This window comes from Pleuronectes platessa, chromosome 14 (assembly GCF_947347685.1).
Source record: "Pleuronectes platessa chromosome 14, fPlePla1.1, whole genome shotgun sequence".
Classification (NCBI taxonomy): Eukaryota; Metazoa; Chordata; class Actinopteri; order Pleuronectiformes; family Pleuronectidae; genus Pleuronectes; species Pleuronectes platessa.
In genome coordinates, this window is record NC_070639.1 from 2,985,005 (window position 1) to 3,006,911 (window position 21,907).

Consider the following 21,907-nt stretch of genomic DNA (forward strand, 5'->3'; position numbering starts at 1 on the left):
TTGATTTCCCCCTTCTCCACAATGGAACCCAAAAAAACTAAGAGATGATACATGAAAATCCCATTTCTCTGCCTTAACATATGATCTATTCTCCAGGAGTCTTTTAAGCACTAAATTAACATTTTGAACATGCTCCTGGAGGTTTCGGGAGAAAATCAAAATGTTGTCTAAGTCAACAAACACAAAACAGTTCAGCATGTCTCTTAAGACGTCATTAATCAAGTTTTGAAATACAGCCGGGGCATTGGTGAGGCCAAAGGGCATCACCAGGTACTCGAAATGTCCCAGGGGAGTGTTGAACCCCGTCTTCCACTCGTCCCCCTCTCTGATTCTTACTAAGTGGTATGCATTTAGGAGATCCAACTTAGTAAAAATAGTAGAGATGAGCCGGATACGGTACGGATAAAGCACTTTTGCCGAGCACGAGTATTATACGAGTAATACGAGTCAATATCTGTGCTCGGACTGAATGAAAATCCTCACACAGCGTCACAGCGCTCCTCCCCTTCACACACCGCTCTGCTCACTCACTCACAGAACAGCTCTCTGTCTCTCAGTCACTCAGTTTCGCGGGTCTTTTCCGTTAACGTTTAGGGTTTCTTCAGCTTGAAGTTTATTTTTATTTCAGTTTGTACTTACTTATTAACCAGTAGAGTTCTGTTAAACGTGGGTTCGTTCAGACTTGGTGCTGGTAGAAAGCGACTCGCGTTGCGTCTCTGCCTGTCGGAGATTTTTTATTTTACTGCACGGATTGAGTGTCTGACTACTCTCTAGCGTCTGGCTTCTCTCTCTCTCTCTCTCTCTCTCTCTCTCTCTCTCTCTCTCTCTCTCTCTCTTCTCTCTCTCTCTCTCTCTCTCTGCCGGTCGTTGGAGTTTTTAGTTTTTTTTTAAACCGTCAGTTGGCTCTAACCAGTTTTATTTCACTTCACACACTGAGTGTCTGACACATTCTAGGTAGTAGTGGTATAAAAAATATTAAAAATTAACCTACACACACACACACTCCCCCTCTCTCTCTCTGTCTCTCTCTTACTCACTCATACACACACTCACACACACACTCCCAGGTTAAGTCACACCCACTTCCGGGTTAGGCCCTGCCCACTCCGAGTACGGATACGGATACAGATAATTCATATGGTTAACAGATACAGATACAGATAATGCTGTACTCGCTCATCCCTAAAAAATAGTAGCTTCGTGAATGGGTCCGAAAGCAGAGTCAATGAGAGGGAGGGGGTATTTATTCTTCACTGTAATGTCATTAAGCCCCCTAAAGTCAATACAGGGGCGCAGCGACCCCCCGCCCCCAACGGAGAAGACGATGGATGAATGAGTCCAGTGGCCAAGGAGTCTGAAATATACGTCTCCATGGCAACCCTATCCGGCTTGGACAAATTATAAAGTTTGCTGGAAGGATATGGGACGTTCGGAAGCAACTCAATACCACAGTCGTAAGGTCTTTGAGGTGGAAGGGATAGTGCATGGTCCTTACTGAACACCTGACGTCCACTGGTTTGGGAGGAGACGGTGTGGAAGGAATGGTGGAATGCAAACAATGAGAGTGGCAAAATAAACTCCAATTAAGGATGGATACGGTGTACCAGTCTATTTGGGGGTTATGAAATCTTAACCATGGGAGACCTAGCACTACAGGAGAAGTGGGCGATGGGATAACAAAAAAGGATATGGTTTCATGGTGATTACCGGACAACAGAAGACTAATGGGCATAGTGCGGTGGGTGACCTGAGCTAGGAGCCTGCCATACAGAGCGAATACCCTCTTCGGGTGAGAAAGAATCTGACATGGGATCTTAGCCTGGGTAGCAAAACTAGCATCAATAAAATTGTCATCCGCTCCCGAGTCCACTAGGATGGACAGAGAACGGGAGGTCTGATCCCATGACACAGTACCTTTAATCATCAGGCGAGGAGGAGACGAACAGACAGAGGACTGGCTCACCAACGCTCCTCCAGTGGTTGGTGAGCCCCCCCTTTTGGCAGAGCCGGGCAGTGCACCCGCAGATGTCCATCCTGCCCGCAGTAGACGCAGAGACCATGGAGCCGACGACGTTGACGCTCCCGTGGAGTGAGTCTCGTCCTCCCCAGCTGCATGGGTTCATCGGGACCGGGAGGGGAAGGAGCGGTCCGAGGAGGAATCCTGTCGGGGCATGATGGTGTAGGTGGAGAGGGCGTAAGTCCACGCTGAGGAGGGCTCATTGTCCGAATCACGGGAGGGGTGTGACTAACTATCCCAGATCTCTCCCTGCGCCGCTCGTGAAGACGAGGAATCTAAACCAATTGACAAAGAAATTAACTAGTCTAACGAGGTGGTCTCATCCAGAGCGGCTAATTCATCCCTCAACTCGTCCCTCAATCCCCGGAGAAAGACCCCCTGCAATGCTTTCTCGTCCCACCCGCTCTCAATCGCTAAAATGCGGAAGTCGACGGAGTGCTTAGCCACGGAGTTTTCTCCCTGGCGAAGAGACAGGAGCCGGCTACTGGCCTCCTTGCTGCGCAGAGGATGATCAAAAACTTTAAGGAATTCCTCGTAGAAGGAGGAAAACGAAAAACATATCGTTGAGTTATTATATGAGAGGGCTACAGCCCAAGCCGCGGCTTTCTTCGACAGGAGACTCATGACAAAAGCTATCCGCGAATTGTCTGTAGAGTAAGTTAAGGGCTGTTGCTCGAAAACGAGGCTGCACTGAAAGATAAACCCCACACATATTAGTATTAGCCTACAGCAAGATATTAATGAAAACTACATGGTGACATCATAATATTGATCATACACGGCTATTGTCTGTATCTGACTATATATGTGTGTGTCTCACGTTACCGTTCAACATATGAACACTGTACAGGGAGCCACTGCAGAGAGGCTTAAGAGCCGCATGCGGCTTCACAACCGCGGGTTGCCGACCCCTGGCTACGGCGAAAGAACGACTTGTTTCAGTGTTCCGCCGTTAAAGAGATGCGGACGTCAAAACATTAGTTCTGCTATAATATTAGTTCCGCCTCACATTTCCCCCTCCTGGTTGCGCGCCCCACCTGTTATGTCTCTGCGCCGGTCGCGCCACACAGTTTGATAATCACTGCGTTAACCACACTGCATCATGATCATTGTACTAAGCATCATCAAAATTCTGTGATGGGGGAAATCGCTTGTTGCTAAACTAGGTTAAGGCTACTCGTGTTAGGCTGTATATGGGTGAGCTTGGGGATGTTCATGTTTATAATTCTCTGAAAAGTTCAGGGTGTCTGTCTGACAGGTGCCTAGCCATATTTGACGTGTGGCCTCCCTTTGACTGAGTGGATTTGAAGCATGTTTTACAGATGGGTCTCTGTGTGTTGATGGGCTTTCCTTCACAGTCTGCTTCGTATCCGAAGTACTTCCAGATCTCACTTCTGGCATCTTTTTTTTCAACAAGCCGAGGATGGTCGGCAAGAGCTCCTACACATGAGGCCATGTCTCCCCTGAGATCACTCGCCGTGAGTGAGGGCTGCCTGTTGCATGTGTGAGAGCTGGGCAGCCCCGCCCTTGCAGTCAAGTCTTGCGGGCAGCCTGACAGGGAGCGGAACAGTGAGTGCGCTCTGATTGCGTGCTATTTTAATGAAGTACCGATACTCAAAATATCCATAATCGTATCGTTTTAAACGTAAGGGTACCGCGTTGTTTCTAGTACTGATACACCGTGCAACATTAGTCTCCTATCTCCAGTGCTCCTATTCCAGACCCGCTCCATCCCTCTTTCCTCCTCTTCACGTCCCTCCAGTTGCAAATGTTCGTTTTCCCAATCTTCAGCCGGCTTGCTCCACACCAGCACAGCCCAGTCCCGAGTTGTTTGTAGAATTTAAATATGCTTCAGGAAAAATATAGAGTTGTGATGGTTTTAATGTCAACACATTTTTACAAGCATGCTTAATTTTTGACAGTTTGAGACCATAAATTAGAGGATTAAGAAGAGGCTGAATGACCACCGCATACGTAGATAAGAAAACACAGAGAGGGTATGGCACTTTGGACGCGTCAAATCTCTGACTGATCAAACTATAAAAACAGGCAAACACAAAGCTAATGAGTGAAACGAAATGTGGAGTGCAAGTTTCTAAAGCCTTCATTCTGGTCTCTTTGGACCCTTTTAAACACACTGAAAAAATATTGACGTAACTGTATGAAATATAACTGACAGGCCCAGCTACAGAGAAAATTAGACCAAAAATCACATCATGAACGAGTGAAACTGTTCTGTCTGATGAACAAGAAAGGTCAACAACTAAGTGATGTACACAGAATACTTTGTTGATAACAGTCCCACAAAAATTTAAACGAATAGTAAAAGACATTAAAACTCCAACCTCCAAAAAACAAAATATCCAAATAAATAATATGACAAGTTGTACTTTCCTATTTGTAATTATGCTGTTGTAATGTAAAGGTTTACAAATGCATACATATCTGTCATGTGCCATAATTGTTAATGTTCCAAATTCAATAGCTATATATGAATGAATGTTAAATATTTGAATGAAGCAGAAGGAGGCAGAAATTTCATGTGTGTCTGACAACATATGCACCATGAAGCAGGGCAGCAAAGATGTGCTGCCGTATATTTCATTTACAAATAAACTACAAAGGAATAAATACATGGGCTCATGAAGATTTTTGTCTGTATAAAGAACGATAATAAGCACAGAGTTTACAACAATAACTGATATGTAAAACATCACAGCCAGAGTAAAGTACAGGTACTTTAACTGTCCTGTGTCACCATACATAGCCAACACAAATGAAAAACTCTCGGTTGAGTTCTCCATCGTGGTCCTAGTAATGAAGGTTAATTTGTTAAACTACTTAACTTTGAATGATATGTGATGGCTAATGTAAAAAGTTAAATCAAATCTTGAAATCCAAGTGTTTTAAGGGTAAATAAAGATAATCACGAAAGCATATTTCTTACCTTAAGAATTCAACCCTGAACAGAATAAAAAAGTTATAGCAATTTCTTAATGTCTGGTTCCAGAATCCAATTTATGTAATTTTATATTACTTTATGTATAAATAAATATGATACACATTGTCTATAAAACATGTCAAGATACCAGAGTTAAGATCAATGCACATTTATGAGACCAACTTCCAAACCGTTATAAGCTGTTGAACAACGTCATAGGAATTCATTACATACCATTTTGCAAAATATCACATTAAAATAATAATATCAAAACTTCACCGAAGAATAAGACAGATTGATGATCAATAGAAAAGTGCAGACTGTAACCTCCCCTCCCCACTGAGAAAGCAGCAGTTGCTCAACCTTTATACGAAAGTCCTGATGAAAAAAAAAAACTCGACAAGCAGAATGTGATGCAAGTGAAGACTGAGCCTGATTCTCTTGATCAATGTCGTCATGTAAAGATAAAGAAAATCTCAAATCATTGTGTTGTATATTTTGATGCCTCTGCACCGGCGACAAGAATACCTTGAGGGAATGTCATCAAATTTGGAACAAAGGTCAAAGATCAAGGTCACTGTTATCTCACTAATCAAATTTTGAATATAGTATCTCAGAAACACCCTGAGGGAGATAATCACATAGTCAATAATCCGACTAGAGTGGCACTTCGAATGCAAACCTCCACCAAGGGTCCTATCTCACAATGTTAAAGAAAGGAATAAAAAATAATTCCCCTCTAAATACCAATTTTTGTTAATCGAGATGAACGAGATCTAGTATTTTCTCTGCCCGAATGTCGCATTCTTCTAAAAAGTTTCATGGAATTTAGTTCAGTAGTACTCAGGGGTGAAAACATGAAGGCCTCGGTGGGGGTAATAATTCTGACAGTCTGGAAAATAGTACAGACGACAAATACAGACTAATTTTGACCAGTCAAGTCTTGTTTGGTGTGTATGAGGTCCTTTCTCAATACTCTTAGTGTCACATTAGATCGTAACCTGGCCTGGAAGCATACTGAAAGACATTTGTCTTTGTGTGTGTGTGTGTGTGTGTGTGTATGTGTGTGCGTTTGCATGTTTTTGTTTCCAATTGTTCAACCATAGTTGCTAGGTTTTCCAGAGTTGGGGCTCTGTGTTTCTTTCTGTTTCCATGGCTGCAGTTACAAACGCGCACGCCCGCGCACACACACACATTCAGGTTTTTGTGCATTACCAGGACTCAGCCTGCAGTTGTTTTTTGCCATACAGGCATTACAGGACCCACCTCTTATTACACTTTGTGTGTGTACAGTGTATATGTGCTGTAAAATACTATCCACTAATGGTTGTTCCCTGTTAAACCAAAATTGTCCTGACATTCCAATGTTTTACAACATCATAACCAGGTCTCAATTTACGATAGCTGACTGGCAGCTGAAGAGTAATTGGATGTTGAGGTTGTGGGTTAATTTCGAAGTTCAACCTCCACAGGTTTAAAATATGACAGTTCTATATCAAATTTATATCAACGGTTTGATACATTTTATGCACTCTTAAGTTTGAAATCCGGTGTTCTAAAAAAGGATTACAAATTCTGCACATGGACTTTTAAGTGTTTCTGGAGAAATTGCATAATGGCCTTTTGAAGTTCAACACCTGAAATGAGCACTCAGAGCCTCTATATACTGAACTAATGTTAATTAATAACTTGGTCAGGACTGCTTCAAAGCTCCAAATACGTGTGCAGACTTTTGCCAAAGGAATCTGGTATAACAAAACACAAGCACTATAGTAATAGCCACTATTATACACTTTACACATTACATACAGTTATCACTAGCATATTTGGTTTAATTCTAGTGCCTTTTGGTCACTTTAGTATAAATAATTCAAACACGATGTTGTTTCATCTACAGTAAAATACTAATAATTGTGATGTTAGAATCTTCAGAATATTTGTCAAAGCCAAGTGCGTAACATGTCGAATTGCAGTCAAAGACACATTTGTTTCATCTAAAGTGTAGCATGAATAGAATACCGGTGATTATAACTTCTAGAATATTTGTCAAAGCAAAATTCGTATATGTTAAAAACAGTGATTTAATTAAATCAGTGATTGACAGACACAAAACATATCAGGGTTCATGTCTGTGTTCATCACCCAATTTTCCATTCAAAGCCATGGATGTTCCTCGTTTAATAAAGGTTGTAAGTTCTGCTCTTGGTTATTTAAACCATTTTTTGCTGCTTATACTATGAAAACAATATTTCAAATGTAATTTATTTTTATTTGTTTGAAACAACAAATTGTCGTCCTTAGATGGTCAGCCTAAGTCGACAGTCCACTGTTGGCAGCATAGGAATGTGTGTATATCAGTTTTGAGAAGCTGCCTGGACTTATACAATCTCTCTCTCTCTCTCTCTCTCTCTCTCTCTCTCTCTCTCTCTCTCTCTCTCTCTTTCTCAGACACACACACAGCATAGAGAGAGAGAGACGCAGCTTTGGCACAAGAGAAAACAGGTATGTTAACTGTTTTGTATTTAACATGATCAAAATTAAGATGTAATAAGGAGCTGATTAACTTAATATATCAACACACAAAATCTAATCTTTAATTTTCTTCCTGTAAGTTTTTGGTAGAACTGTATTCAGAGCTCTAATCTGTGACTCACCTCTGTGAGTTGGTTACTTATAAGCTTGGCAATTGAGGAGTTAGGTTTATTTAAATGATCTAGCTATCAGGTTTTCCCAGTAATTTGTTAGTTTTGATTGTAATTTGCATTATTGTATACCTTTTTTTTAATTTATGGTATATCCTAATTATCCACCAGCTTGAAATGACATCATGAAGGAGTTTTCTCTGTCTCTGCTGAGTCGAGGCTGTGGTCGATTGATCTCGTCCAAGAGAAATCCTGGAAGACATGATGGACGGCTGGACGTCTGCTTCACACCACAGGTACACCAATTCTATGATGGAATACAGTTTATACAGTATTTGCATCAGCATTTTAATACACTTTAGTTGCCACATTAGTCCCCAACCAACCGTCGATCTAATTTTCCATCAATCAATCTAGACATTCATTTCTGTAATAGCCAACAATATAATCCATCCATGTTCCAAAGGATTACTACATCTGGAAGTGCCAGGAGCCTCTGATGCATTGGTCCAACAGTGGTCGCCTACTTGTACAAGCAGAGTCAACCCTTCCAAAGACGTACAGCACTCGTAGGGGCCCACTGCTACTGTACTCCCAGGTATTTACATGTTAAGTAACCACAGTAATGTCCCTTAGGTGCCATGATACATTTTGCCAGGTGCAGTCAATGAGATATATACATATGGCATAGAAACAATGAATTGTATCCTTTCCTTTATATCCAGGACCTGGTTTCAACGGAAAGCAAATGTGGGTCAGTGGCTGGTAAAAGGAATAAGCGGGCTGTGCAACATTACTCTGAACAAGTGGAACAGCAGCTCAGCACCCTGAAGGAGCTGACATCGGCCATTTTGAGCTACAGAAACAATCAGGTAGACCGAGACGGGAATGACTTCTCTAGTTATACTTTGTGTATAATTTATGTGTTTGTACTGTATTATGTAAGAAAATGTTGTGTTTATTTGCTTAGACTACAGACTGTAAATAAAAATGGATGATATGACAACACCCAAAAGTGAAGCCAAACCACTTGGATAGCCAGATAGCCATAGTTTCTGTCATTCTGTTCATGTTACTGGTTTAATTTGTTGTTTGATCATATATAAATGGTGAAATTCTGGCTCTAACTTACAATTGCACAAGCACATGTATTAGTGGGACTTCTTTCAATTAAAGAGACCCTATTTTTTAGTTTTGAGAGTTAGTTAGTTTTAGTTACAGAGCTTTTTAGGCTGTTTTAACCTACCAATTGTTTTGGTTTTATGGTTCAGTCTGAGTGCTCTAGTTGCAAATCTCCCCCACTTTGCTTGTAGTGCAGTTTTGAACCATAACTTTGATCCTAAATGTGATAATTGTATTTATCTATTGTTGTATATGTGAAAATGTAAACAGATGTTTGCTTATGTTTGAGTTCCTCTGAAAAATATACATTTGGATGTGTCTCTTCTCTCCAGTGCTCCTATTCCAGACTCGCTCCATCCCTCTTTCCTCCTCTTCACGTACCTCCAGTTCCAAATGTTCGTTTCCCCAATCTTCAGCCGGCTAGCTCCACACCAACACAGCCCAGTCCAGAGTTGTTTGTGCAGCATAACCCAGTGTGGCTTCCTGCAGAGGAAAACACTGAACAACTGGAGAATCAAACTGAAGGTTATAACATTTTGACGGGTAGAAAGATACCCTTCCAACCTCAGCGTTTACACACTTCTCATGTTCTTTTCATACGCCTTGTTTAGCTTCTTGCTGATAAACCAACTAAATAGAAGGATAAAACCAATTCTAAAATAATCCTACTCTGCAGATAAAGAGGAGCTGGTCAACAGGAGCAGAGTCAGGCTGGATATGTTCCTTCAAATAACATGTACCTCAAGGAGTCCGACCCCACACACAGAGCCTCAGCCCTGGGTACATTATGTAGTGTTAACCCCTAAAGAACCAGAAGAAGATAAGGTCTCTTCCTAATTTCTAATAAATACATGTTAATATTCCTTTATCTTTGCAAATGTTAATTGTGTGTAATTCATTGGTCTTAACTACCAAATGCAGGCGTACTTTGACACGTGTCTGCAGCAGACTGAAAGTATACAGAACACTGAAGTAAATCACCCCAGTACAGGAGAGGAGCTGCATTATCCACACATAAACAGTGTCTACGACATGGCTGATGATCGAGACTGTTCCATTTGGAGAAACAGTGAAACACTGAGTGAGAAAGGCAACTGTGAGAGATCGATGAGTGGGAACCGACACAGGAGAACAGGTAAAGTTTTACATGGTGGCCGCAAATCCTTTAAACATATTAAACTGTCTTAAATAAAATTTTACAAATAAAAGGGCTTAAAAAGTATGAATCTTTCTTGAATTCAGATTGCATAATTTGTTATATTTGTAGGCATCTCATCAACAAATGTCACTATGAACATTTCTTTTAATCTGCCAGACAGATTAACTGCGTCATTTGTTGATACTTTAAACTAAGCCAGCCTGTTAGTTAGTTTGTGAACGATAAATGGCTTGGGAATGACAACGAGGTTATGATTGCATCTCCAACACACAGGACTGTACCTTCCTCCAGTGGAATTGGGAAATTCAGCCTGTTACAGATCCTGCGGGGAGAAGACAGACTGGGTAAGACAACAGCATCTAGAACAGTACAGTGTCCATCGGAAGAAAAAACATGACTACTATTTAGTGGTTGGGGCTTTCATTGCCCATTTAAACTCTTGTGCTTTTTCTAAATATCTTTATTCGATTAACCAAAAAAACAATGTTAAAAAAGTTTACCGAACCAATAGTTTTAGTTTTTATCAGCTGCTGCTTTCCTGTGAAATAAAATATTTCATCTCTCATGGTTTTTATGTTAAAAGAGTACTTAAATATTAATTTCTATCGTGTTTCAGTCGGACGGTGCCGAACACCGAGCCCAACGCTTGCCTCCCATAGCAGGTGCCACCGCAAGAGTGATCAACACTCAGAACCAGCAGGACGTCCGACCACGATCAGAAAAAGACATTGTTCAGTGCAGAGAAAATCTGAATAGACTCCATCTGCCGCCTTTGGTTCTATCCCCACTGTTTCCTGAACAAGAAGGTGAACAGAGAACATAAAACTGTCCTTTCTATCTAACCGATTCAACTGGCTTACTTAATCTCATACATTCTACAATTTAGTGGACTATGAACTTCTGTGACCTCTTTACTTGTTAGAATCTACTACCAGAGCTCTCTTTCAACAATAGGACCAAATTTATGTGATATTCTGTCAAATAATAGGGAAAGTGTTGTTGTGTTTTACAAACTGTGTCAGGTAACCTCCTGTTGTTCTAATCTTTAGGAACACAGAGGTTGTAGAACAAGTTCACTTTATTTCATCTAATTTAAAAAGCTGACCTGACGTCAGTGTAGAGATGTTATTTTCCATCCTCACTTTGTATTTCAGAGGAGATGAGTGTGAAGCAGAAAGGACAAAGAGAAAAAAATGAGAGATTTTACTTTAAAAAACAGACCGCAGCAGGAGGAAGAGAAAGGCTGCTGTCTGAGAAAGGTGCTACAATTCTGCTGGAGCCCGGACATGGTACAGTGCGCACTCACAAACACACACACTAAAGTCACAGTGAAACTGTATAGTCTGTAGGTGGATACTTAAAGATCCGTCAATTTAATCTAAAATAAATCAGCAAAGCAACGACATATCCATATTGTTGCTTTGTCTTTCAGTTTAAATCTTATTTTGACTAAACCCTTTACAGTCTTAGTTTTGCACCAAACATGTACAGAATATTACTGTCTCAGGTTTTTAATGTTTCTAGTCGTTATTTCAGTTTATGTTGTTCAGTTTTCTTGTTCTACTTTTTCTTTCACTGCCGTTTGGCGATGCAATTTTCCACTCAGTATATTGTGTTTCTATACATTTAATTGAATTTATTAAAAGATGGTGTTTCACTCTGTTTTCTCTTCTAGAGCCTCCTCCTGCAGTAGGAGTTTCGGGTTGTGTTGTGGGACGGATAGGTCCGGGTAGGCAGAGCTCTTTGGCTTTCTTACAGAACCGACTTCCTGACCTCCAGAATCCCTGTTGGTCCAGGGATGCTGACAGAGGTGTGGTCAGGGGCCTTCTACCTCTGGAACTGAGAGGTAATTAAAGATATACCTCTACCGTAAACCATGATCCTCAAAGTATGAGTAAATATGCATTGTATTTTATTGGATAAATGGACTTAATAAGTGTAAAGCATACTGACCTCACAAAGCTTTGTGAATTCTCAGGTTATGTGTTTCACTCATGTATTAGTAATAATCAAAGAAATGTCATTAGTGTTTCTTTCCTCTGGGATGTTTAGGAGGTTGTTTCTGAATATAAAAGTTCTACAAAGTGAAAAACTCGAAGGATGCCATGTAACATCACAAAAGTCAACATTTGCATAATACACATCTACCTGCTAGTTTGACTAGCCACATAAAATGAGAGTGGAGGTCGACATTTCCTAAATGTGCTGCAAGCGGTTGACCAATCACAACAGAGTTGGGCCGGTTGTTCAATCAGAACTTCCAAACAGCATAGGTTATTTAGCCATTTATCATTCTGACGTCGCTGATTTGCATGTACACATGAAAACTGAGACATTCTGCTTTCCGATTTGTGATCCGACCAAAAGTTTTATCTGAAAGTTGTTATATTATCAGATTTGCAGAATGGCAAATCTGTTGGCAGCCTGATCCTGGGTCCTGATGGCGAAATCATTCAACTGTCACTGTACGACAACAACAGCCAGCATTCATCTCAGGTTGATAATGGAACACAACAGCAAGGTACAAATGATGAGCCAAAACCTGCACATCTTACAACTGTGTATTTATCATTAGTAAGTTACTGTTTTTGTCCCCCAGCTCTCCAGGTTCTTTCAACAGAGGGAGAGACGTTACCCTGGTTCATTGTGCTGCAGTCTGAGGACACACATATAGGTCTGGACACAAACACACACACACAAACACACACACACGTACACACGTTTGAAAGCAGTTCAAGAGAAACACAGAAGTATGTGTTTTTAATGACACAGAGTGGAACCAAGTTTTCACATACAACAAACACTTAAAATGTTGTGTGCATGACCAGAATCTTTGTCCTTCTCCTTGCTCCAACCAACCATTGTCTGTTCATTGTATATGTGTGTGTAGATAGAGCAGTGGAGCTGAACACAGATGCTCTTTTAAGTAACGTCCAGCAACATCTACCTAAGCATGAGGTGAGTGGGTATAAAGATCCAGGATCCTCTTCATGAACAACATGTTTGTTTTGTTTTCTTATTTTTCTACTGTTTCTCTAGGGAACAGAAAGTCACGTGTCTGTGGGTCAGTTTGCAACAGGGAAGCGAAGAATCAGAACCAGACTGGTCAGTCAGCTTGATATTATTCTGTATTCTCCTTCAATATGTACTGACCCTGTCTGATTCCTGTCTGATGAACTCTGTACTCCTACCAGTTCCAAGATGTCCATGGCTCGACTGAGCCTAACACTTGTCCAGCCACCAGCTCCCCTGATACAGGTACAACTCTGATGATTATTTTTTTATTAATTTAAATTAGGTTTAAAAAAATGTTTTGTTTGTCGCTCTAGTGGCTGTGACCCTGAAAAAAAGTAAAAGTTCAGTAGCAGCGACGGGAACATTAACTAAACCAAAGAAGGATGGGAGAAACAATGTAAGGATAACTCCACTGAGGGAGAAGGTAGGGATGGAGGAGCAAAGAGGAGGCGACGCTGAGGCAGAGGTGGAAGAGGGGGATGAGATAGGACAAACAGAACATTTGTCTCCATCACATCGACCAGGGTTTGTTTAATTCATTTCAAGATGTTACATTTTGTGAAAAGTCTAACCATTTGTTTATTCTTTGGGGTGACGTTTTTGATTTTGAATCTCTCAAGTCAACCCAGAAAGAAGCTTCACGATAAAGAGGATATGTTTGGCAGCGAGCAGAGAATCAATCCAACTGCTGCAACAGCAGAAGAAGCTGTGGACAGAAGAAGGAGGAATATTAAGAAGAAGGACACAGAAGAAGCTGGAATAACAACCGGGTGAATGAGGAATAATCAGAAACTGCAATGAGATCAACTTTACAGATTTGGATTAAAAAAAAATATTCTCAGTAGTAGTTGCACAAACTGACACAGGCTTGTGTCCTTCGTTTATATAGGACAAGTGCTATTACAACTGCAGAATCAGAGGGACAGAAGACGTCCAGGGTCAGCAGAGACGGAGGATTGGAGAGACAAAAAACAAGAGACACTTCTCAACATATCAGGAGCCAGAAACCAGAGGAACGGACAATCAGAGGAACAACAGAGACTCATGATGACTCCGCTCCTCCTTCATTGGTGAGAACTGACATTCACACTGAAGCTGTGGCCTCCACCTTCTTTTGTGGAGAGCTAAGTGGGGTTATTTAAGTTTTTATAAATACCCAAAGTTTATGAAATATATAGAGTAGCAGTACCAATAAGTATAATGGTAAAATGTTTTTAGTACACACAAAAATACTGTATCAGAACATACCTGTCTTAAGTAATGCATGAAATCAGATCAGGTTTACAGTTACTTTTCTGTCAATTGTAATCACTGCCTTTCAGAAAAAGCAAATGAGAGATGATAGGGAAGGAAAGAGAGGACCGGTGAAGAAGAATGAAGGACACGACCGAGATGGAGGAGCGGCGGCGAGGCAGAAGGAAGTGTCTACTGGGAAGAAGAGGGAGAGGAGAGAGAGGCTGACACACAAAGAGTTAGTTGTTGGTAAGACATAGCAAACATTCTGTCAGAAAAATAACATACATGACACGTGTTATGTCAATGTGATGGGACCTGTTTTTAATTATCTCGTAAAAGTTAGTGATTGTGGCACAGATTTTCATATGGATCATATGTTTTATCCGTGTACCACTAATACATGTATGAAAAAGTAGTTACGTCCATGCACTCAAATCCTGGAAGGGAAGACAAATAATAATTTAAATCTAGTGGCAAAAGTTTCTTCTTAATAAAATAATTTAAATCACATTATGATACATGTAGGAAATAAACACTGTTTGTACTTATGCAATAATTATAATATTAATTATGTGGATGACTGACAAAACCAACAAAACTATTTAATCTGACCACAATTTTAGCTTTTTCATCATGATTATTGTCATGATTGTGCAAATTGATATTAGCATTTCACAGAAATATTGATATCAGAGTTTATATTTGTTGATGTAAAACTTTTATTTTACACAGTAAACAAGGAAAAACAGATTTCCATCAGCGTGTCTGTATCAGATTGTTTAATTCCTAATGTTGGTATTTGCCTCTGTAAATCTAACATTTCCCAAGAAAATTCTGCAAAAAATAAGGCTAGAGAGTCACAATGAAGCCAGAAAATGACAGAGTGACTTAATTTTTAAGGTATCGCTTAAATAGACACAACTTAAAGCTTTGCCCCCCAATACTTTTCTATTTCCTTGTTTTTTCTTAGTATTTTCATTTCTCTACAGAGAGCAATGATGACCCTGTGGAGAAAGGGGAGGTGGAGATCAACCAGGAGCTGGAAGAAGAAGAGTCTTTCCTAAAATCCCCCAAAAGCTCATCAGCAACACAAGAACACAAAACAGAAGCAAAGTCGTGTGAAGAAGTGGAAACAGATTGTCTCTCCAGCAATGATGAACAGAGAAACATCCGATCAGTGAGTTCCCTCAGGTCCAGTGACGCTGCGTCCTACATCCGCCAGAGGAACTCGAGGGGGTCTGCAGCCTCTTCCTGTGGGGGGGCAATGATAGCCAGTGCCACAGGTTTCTCTTCAGCATGTGGACGTCTGTCATCATGTTCCACTGTCATGGTCACGGAGGAACAGCTGATGTTGAACCCAGTTAAGCCAGAGGTCGGTAGAACGTGAGCTGAAATAACTTACAGTACTTTTTCCATGTTTTTGATTCATTTAATTTCTAAAATAAATAATAACCGTAGTCAAAGTTCTTATTTGGACTTTTTGTGTAACAGTTACCTAGAATGAGTCAGGAGGAGGCTGCTGCTCTGCGTCTGGCCCAGCGAGCAGAGAGACGGAGGCAGGAGGTGGAGAGGAAGAGGAGGGAGCGGGAGGAAGAGGAGAGGAGGAAGCAGGAGAGGGAGCAGACGGAGGAGCGGATGAAGAGCGAGCTGGAGGGGGAGAGGAGGAAGAGAGCTGAGGAGCTCAGGTCCTACCTTCAATTCAGGGGAACTAAATTATAAAGATTATGGTACACTGCTACGTCAATAATCTTTTTACGTCTCCATCCTCAGACTGAAGAAGCTGACAGAGGAAGAGCAGAGGAGGAGGCACGAGGAGGAGGAGCAGGCAAAAGTGAGACGGGAACAGGCGAAAAGAGAAATGGAGAGAAGGAGTCAGGAGGAAAGGAGGAGGCAGATGGAGCGACTGCAAAGGATGAGAGAGGAGGAGGAACGGAGGAGGAAAGGTGAGAGGAAGTAAAAGGGAGGATAAGGGAAGGAAGAGAAGAAGGAAACAAAGAGGTAGAGAAAAGATTTAAAACAGGCCCCCGCTCAGTCACCTCCCTAAAATAAAGACATTTAAGTTTCCAGGTTGTCCGTCCATCTCCACATATGATTAAATTTGTTTGTCAAAGTTTACTGGACTTTTGATAAATGTTGACATGGTTGAGGTCATTGCTCTTTTTTCGATAATGTTGTCACTACATTTTTTTGTGAACACTTTAGATACAATTTAATGTCGCATTAAACTTTTGTTGCATTCTGATGATGCAGCTGTTGTTTTATAGCATTAGTGCTGTTTAAAGAAATTTCTGAATTGCTTGGAGTCGTATAATTATTGGAAATTTTGTTTTCGTCCTCTTCCAGCTGAGCTTGAGCATTTGCAGATGGAGGAGCAGCGGAGGCAGGAGGAGGAGAACAGAAAGTTACAAGAGATGGATGAGAGCGAGAGGTTCGAGTACCTCCGCATGAAGGAGCAGGAGGAAGAGGAGAGGAGGAAGAAAGAGGAGGAGAACAAAAGGATAGAAGAAGAGGCCGCTCTATGGGGCGCAGAGCAGGCTAGGCTGCAAGCAGAGCAGCTCGCCAGGTATATTTTGAAATTATTTTTCTTACTGACAGCTACAGTGCCTTGCATAAGTATTCACCCCCCTTGGACTTTTTCCCATTATGTACTGTTACTAACTGGAATTCAAATAGACTTAAATAAACTTTTTCCCGTTTGATCAACAAAACATGCATAGTACTTTGGAGGTGCAAAATAAATTTTATTGTGACACAAACAATAATGAGAACAAAAAAGTTGACATCTGTTGGGTGCATAAGTATTCACCCCCCTGTGTCAATACTTGGTAAAACCCCCTTTCGCTGCAATTACAGCTGCAAGTCTTTTGGGGTATGTCTCTACCAGCTTTGCACATCTAGAGATGGAAAGGTTTGTCCATTCTTCTTGGCAAAAAAGATGAAGCTCAGTCAGATTGGATGGAGACCGTCTGTGAACCGCAATCTTCAAGTCTTGCCATACATTCTCTATTGGATTGAGGTCTGGGCTTTGACTGGGCCATTTTAAGACATTAACATTCTTTAATCCAAACCATTCCTTTGTAGCTCTGGCTGTATGTTTAGGGTCATTGTCCTGCTGGAAGATGAACCTCCACCCCAGTCTCAAGTCTTTTGCAGACTGCATCAGATTTTCTTCAAGGATTTCCCTGTATTTGGCTCCATCCATCTTTCCCTCTATTCTGACCAGTTTCCCTGTACCTGCTGAAGAGAAGCATCCCCACAGCATGATGCTACCACCACCATGTTTCACTGTTGGGATGGTGTGCTCAGGGTGATGGGCAGTGTTGGGTTTTCGCCACACATAGCGTTTTGCATTGAGGCCAAAAAGTTCAATTTTGGTCTCATCTGACCAGAGCACCTTCTTCCACATGTTTGCTGTGTCTCCCACATGGCTTCTGGCAAACTCCAAACGGGATTTTTTATGGATCCCTTTCAACAATGGCTTTCTTCTTGCCACTCTTCCATAAAGGCCAGATTTGTGGAGTAGACAACTAATAGTTGTCCTGTGGACAGATTCTCCCACCTCAGCTGTGGATCTCTACAACTCCTCCAGAGTAACCATGGGCCTCCTGGTTGCTTCTCTGATTAATTTTCTCCTTGTCCGACTCTTCAGTTTGGGTGGACGGCCTCCTCTTGGTAGGTTTGCGGTTGTGCCATATTCTTTCCATTTTCTTATGATGGATTTTATGGTGCTCAGAGAGATGTTCAAAGCTCTGGATATTTTTTTATAACCTAACCCTGCTTCATATTTCTCCACAACTTTATCCCTGACCTGTTTGGTGAGCTCCTTGGTCTTCATGATGCTGTTTGTTCAGTAATGATCTCCAACAAACTCTGAGTCCGTCACAGAACAGGTGTATTTATACTGAGATTAAATTGCAGACAGGTGGACCCTATTTACTAATTATGTGACTTGCAAATGTGACTTGTGAATGCAATTGGTCGCACCAGATCTTTGTTAGGGGTTTCACAGTAAAGGGGGTGAATACATATGCACTCAACACTTTTCAGATTTTTATTTGTAAATAATTGTGAAATCCATGTAATATTTCCCCCCACTTCCAAATGATGCACTATTTTGTATTGGTCCATTATATAAACTCACAATGAAATAAATTTTAATCTGTGGTTATACCATGACAAAATGTAGAAAAGTCCAAAGGGGGTGAATACTTATGCAAGGCACTGTATAATTTGTAAAAATATTTGATTTCAACTGTGTATTACTCGGTTCATATTTGGTAAATAAACTCATGATTCAAGTTTTTCTGCCAATTAAAATATAAATTTAATAACTTGTAGTCTATTTGTTTATAGATGAATGAATAAATAAATAAAATAATAAACGTATTGATTAATGCTACCTTACTAATATTATTATGAACTACTATATTTACTATTGGGGTGTTCCACAGATGACAAGCTAAGACAAATGGGAAATAATTTAATGACTCATACATTACTGATCTCTCATTTTGTTGTCCGTGTAGAGAGGTGGCGCTGTTGCAACAGCAGTTGGCCTTTAAAAGGGGTCTTGTTATGGAGGCCGGAGGTCTGGAGAAAACTCAGGGAATCTCCCGTCCCTGGATCTACTCATATTTTAGTTTACTGCAGCTACTGGGTCTGACTCCGTCTCAAGCCGAGACGACCATCTGACAGACGAGTGGAAACAAGGTTTTCACTGGTGACATGAATCTCAATAAATCCCTTGACACACATTGACTGATTCTTTCCATCTTTCATGTCATCAGATTTTCAGTTTCAATGAAAGATGATATAAGAGAAGCTCAGAATCATAAGATCATCATAGAGACAAAAATCAAGTCACATTTACTATTGTGATACTGTTTAAAACATATTTAAAGACATAAGTATGATTATATCACGAGAAAACTTTATATATACAAACCATCATTGGAGTTATGTCAAAACACAGACTTTAAATGACAAGAAACATTACAACAAACATACTAAGATAACTTGAGATTATCAGAATAAATAAAATGGATTTAACAGAAATAGCTATGAATCTACTGTATTAAGTTATTTTACTGTATGATAGTAAAAAAAAAATTGATATCAAGCACTTTAAGCTTCATGTTCATAGCTATTACATATTATATGTATATACATATTTTTGTATGATTAAAGATAATAAATAAAGCAATTTATTTTAACAAAATACAAATAAAAATCACTCACAAGCATTTCATATGTTTTGTTGAAATTTACTGAAAACTGCATCTGTTCAGAAGGAGAAACCTCACAAGCTTAGACGAGGAGGCTGCATTTGTGCAAATTGAAATAGCGGATAATGGACAAATGCAGGGATATCGGTCGTTACAGCATAAACTCCAACGATGTTGCGCGGCCACATATCAGTCAATCACTACTTATTAGATTCGATGTACCAGAGGAGTATTCCTTATCCTTAAAGTGAAAAAGAAAAAAATCTCCCTTCTCCAATTTGTTACCTATTTCTAACCTAATCTAAAGTATGGGGGCCATATTGAAATAAGTATGTATATTCTTGAGATTTAGAGAATATTGATTTATTATTTAGAAATTTAGGTTGTCATTGAGATAAAGTCTTAATTTTACGAAAAATTTGGAATATTATGAGAATAAAGAGGTAGTTTAATAACTTCCTAAAAGTTTGTGACAATGTAAACCCTTGAATCAAGATTTTCAACTTTACATGAGAAAATTGTGTAAAGGAAAAGTTTTAATGTGTGCTTTGTGGTTCTTCTTTGGATACAGTCATTTCAGAGGCGATACACTCAAGCCCAGAGGTGATGTAAGGAAACTGTAATGTGTGTGAGGTGCTCTTCTGTAACGTCCCCGGTGAACTGACCTCAGGGAACAGGACATGGCTGCAGCCACACTTCATACAGCTAATTACTGTACGTCTCAGTGGCTACTGTGAGTTTCCCTAAAGGGACGATCCTTAATTCAAAAGCCTTACACAAGAAGATCAAAAGATTAAATATTTTATAATTATTCAGACTCAGTCTTTTTCATCCGCTGTGATGAGTTTGTCATTATATTTGAACAATTCACTATTAGGCACAATGCTGAGTAAGACTTGAAGGCTACTTGGATGTGCAGTTGTGACAGCAGAACTGGTCATTGTGGGATTATCTTCATTATCCTGTGAGAGCAATTAAACTAAGTGAACCACAGCTGAGAACAAAACAACTGATAACGTAAACAACACAGTCTCTGAAGGTGCTTTTACATGCATCTGTTGGAAAGTTGATGTTTCAGGAAAAACAGATTGCACTAAAGTGCAGTGGTAACACCCTGTTTTAAATGATATGCGAGATAAACCACCACCATTGTCCAGAAACTAGAAGAAACACATCTTCATTGATGTGTATCATCATGATAAAGAACAAAACTATGAGACGCCCTACGAGAGATAATTCATACTTGGTCTCACACAAACACCACCATACTCTTACCTGCACACTACTACTCTCTCTCACATGTACCATCATACTCTCTCACACACACTACTATACTCTTGTAATGGAAATTTGCATTTGTTTAATGATTATTGGATGAACAGACGTGTATGTAGAAGATGCATGCTAAGAGGTCAACTGTGAGTTAACGTTAGGTTTACGATTATTGCTCAGGGATTTTAACTTTATGGCTCTTAGAAGCCTGCAACTTTATGGTGTCTTTGAGAAAATGGTTTTGGGATTTCACTCCAGGGGTCTTTGTTTTGTAAATGATGCCATGATGTCCCGACCCTGATAAAATGTCAAAGAAGGTGATGGATTCCTTCTTTTCCATTGTGGGATATATTGACATACACCAAACACATAATACATACTCATATTGATACACCACATATATTCCTTAAACCATACTCATAGTCAACACTTTATATCACACATCCCAGCTCCCTGATTCAGTTCGCACAGAGACAGTGAGTAGACCTTGGCCCACAATCTCTCCCCCAGACAGCACACTAACGCAGCTGCACTGATACAGCAACATTATCACCTCTGGTAACCACGACAACGGAGTGCACGTACGACATCGTCATCACGCGATATTCCAAGAGGATATAATCTATGTGCGCACTCTGTTTAAGCGTCTTTCTTCCTGCGCAGCCTTCTGCATAGAACTAGAGACCCATGCATGTTCAATTGCTGGACACCGCGTTTTCCTGACCTGTGACCTCTGAATAAACTTGCTTAACTTCAACTTGAGAACGACGACTCCTCTCCTTTGATTTCCACCCGCAACAGATACCTTCACTCATTGTATTTGTCATACTAGGTGATGTGTATTTTGTGTCCATCTGCAGATGTAGAATTGAACTTAGCGAAAGACAACTGTTGGACTTTGTGCTTGATACATGTACCATCATACTCTCCCACACACACTTCTATACTCTCTTACATGTTCCATCATACTCTCCCATATACACTACTACACTCTCTCACATGTACCTTCATACTCTCCAACATACACTACTATACTCTCTCATAGTGACAAGCTGTTTTATATGTTTATAATCATATATAAGGTTTAGCGCTGGTTGTTTTCTACAAGAAGTGAGAGACTAGTTTAAAATATAATTTCTTAGGATACATAACAAATTTTTGTATCATCAATATTATTTGCACAGTCAGACTTAGAAGCATAAAAATGGGTTAAACATCATAATTGATCTTTGCTGGGGCTGACTTGTGATTGGTCAAGTGGGCTCGACTCCATGATCA

General features: G+C 40.3%; 2 protein-coding genes across 2 annotated transcripts; one reads left to right on the forward strand and one right to left on the reverse strand.

Annotated features, from left to right (window-relative positions):
* Positions 1 to 2,317: 2,317 nt before the first annotated feature.
* Positions 2,318 to 4,821, reverse strand: LOC128456207 (olfactory receptor 142-like). The gene is made up of 3 exons (XM_053440296.1): positions 3,825 to 4,821; positions 3,274 to 3,568; positions 2,318 to 2,513 (listed from the first exon to the last, which is right to left on the reverse strand). The coding sequence occupies exons 1-3, from the start codon at positions 4,819 to 4,821 to the stop codon at positions 2,318 to 2,320; spliced, it is 1,488 nt and encodes a 495-aa protein (XP_053296271.1).
* Positions 4,822 to 13,131: 8,310 nt separating this feature from the next.
* LOC128456208 (uncharacterized protein KIAA2012 homolog) lies at positions 13,132 to 18,824 on the forward strand. Its single transcript, XM_053440297.1, has 8 exons — positions 13,132 to 13,421; positions 13,517 to 13,666; positions 13,786 to 13,966; positions 14,219 to 14,378; positions 15,122 to 15,504; positions 15,624 to 15,695; positions 15,903 to 16,075; positions 18,659 to 18,824. The coding sequence occupies exons 1-8, from the start codon at positions 13,327 to 13,329 to the stop codon at positions 18,822 to 18,824; spliced, it is 1,380 nt and encodes a 459-aa protein (XP_053296272.1). The 5' UTR covers positions 13,132 to 13,326.
* Positions 18,825 to 21,907: the final 3,083 nt, after the last annotated feature.

Coding starts and splice junctions, on each gene's coding strand:
- LOC128456207 (XM_053440296.1), bottom strand. CDS start 4,821: ATGGAGAACTCAACCGAGAGTTTTTCATTTGTGTTGGCTATGTATGGT. Junction 3,569..3,824: donor CTCGGGACTGGGCTGTGCTG/GTGTGGAGCAAG, acceptor GCTCCCTGTCAG/GCTGCCCGCAAGACTTGACT. Junction 2,514..3,273: donor TCAAATATGGCTAGGCACCT/GTCAGACAGACA, acceptor TCCTCTGCGCAG/CAAGGAGGCCAGTAGCCGGC.
- LOC128456208 (XM_053440297.1), top strand. CDS start 13,327: ATGGAGGAGCAAAGAGGAGGCGACGCTGAGGCAGAGGTGGAAGAGGGG. Junction 13,422..13,516: donor TCTCCATCACATCGACCAGG/GTTTGTTTAATT, acceptor GAATCTCTCAAG/TCAACCCAGAAAGAAGCTTC. Junction 15,505..15,623: donor TGAACCCAGTTAAGCCAGAG/GTCGGTAGAACG, acceptor TTTGTGTAACAG/TTACCTAGAATGAGTCAGGA.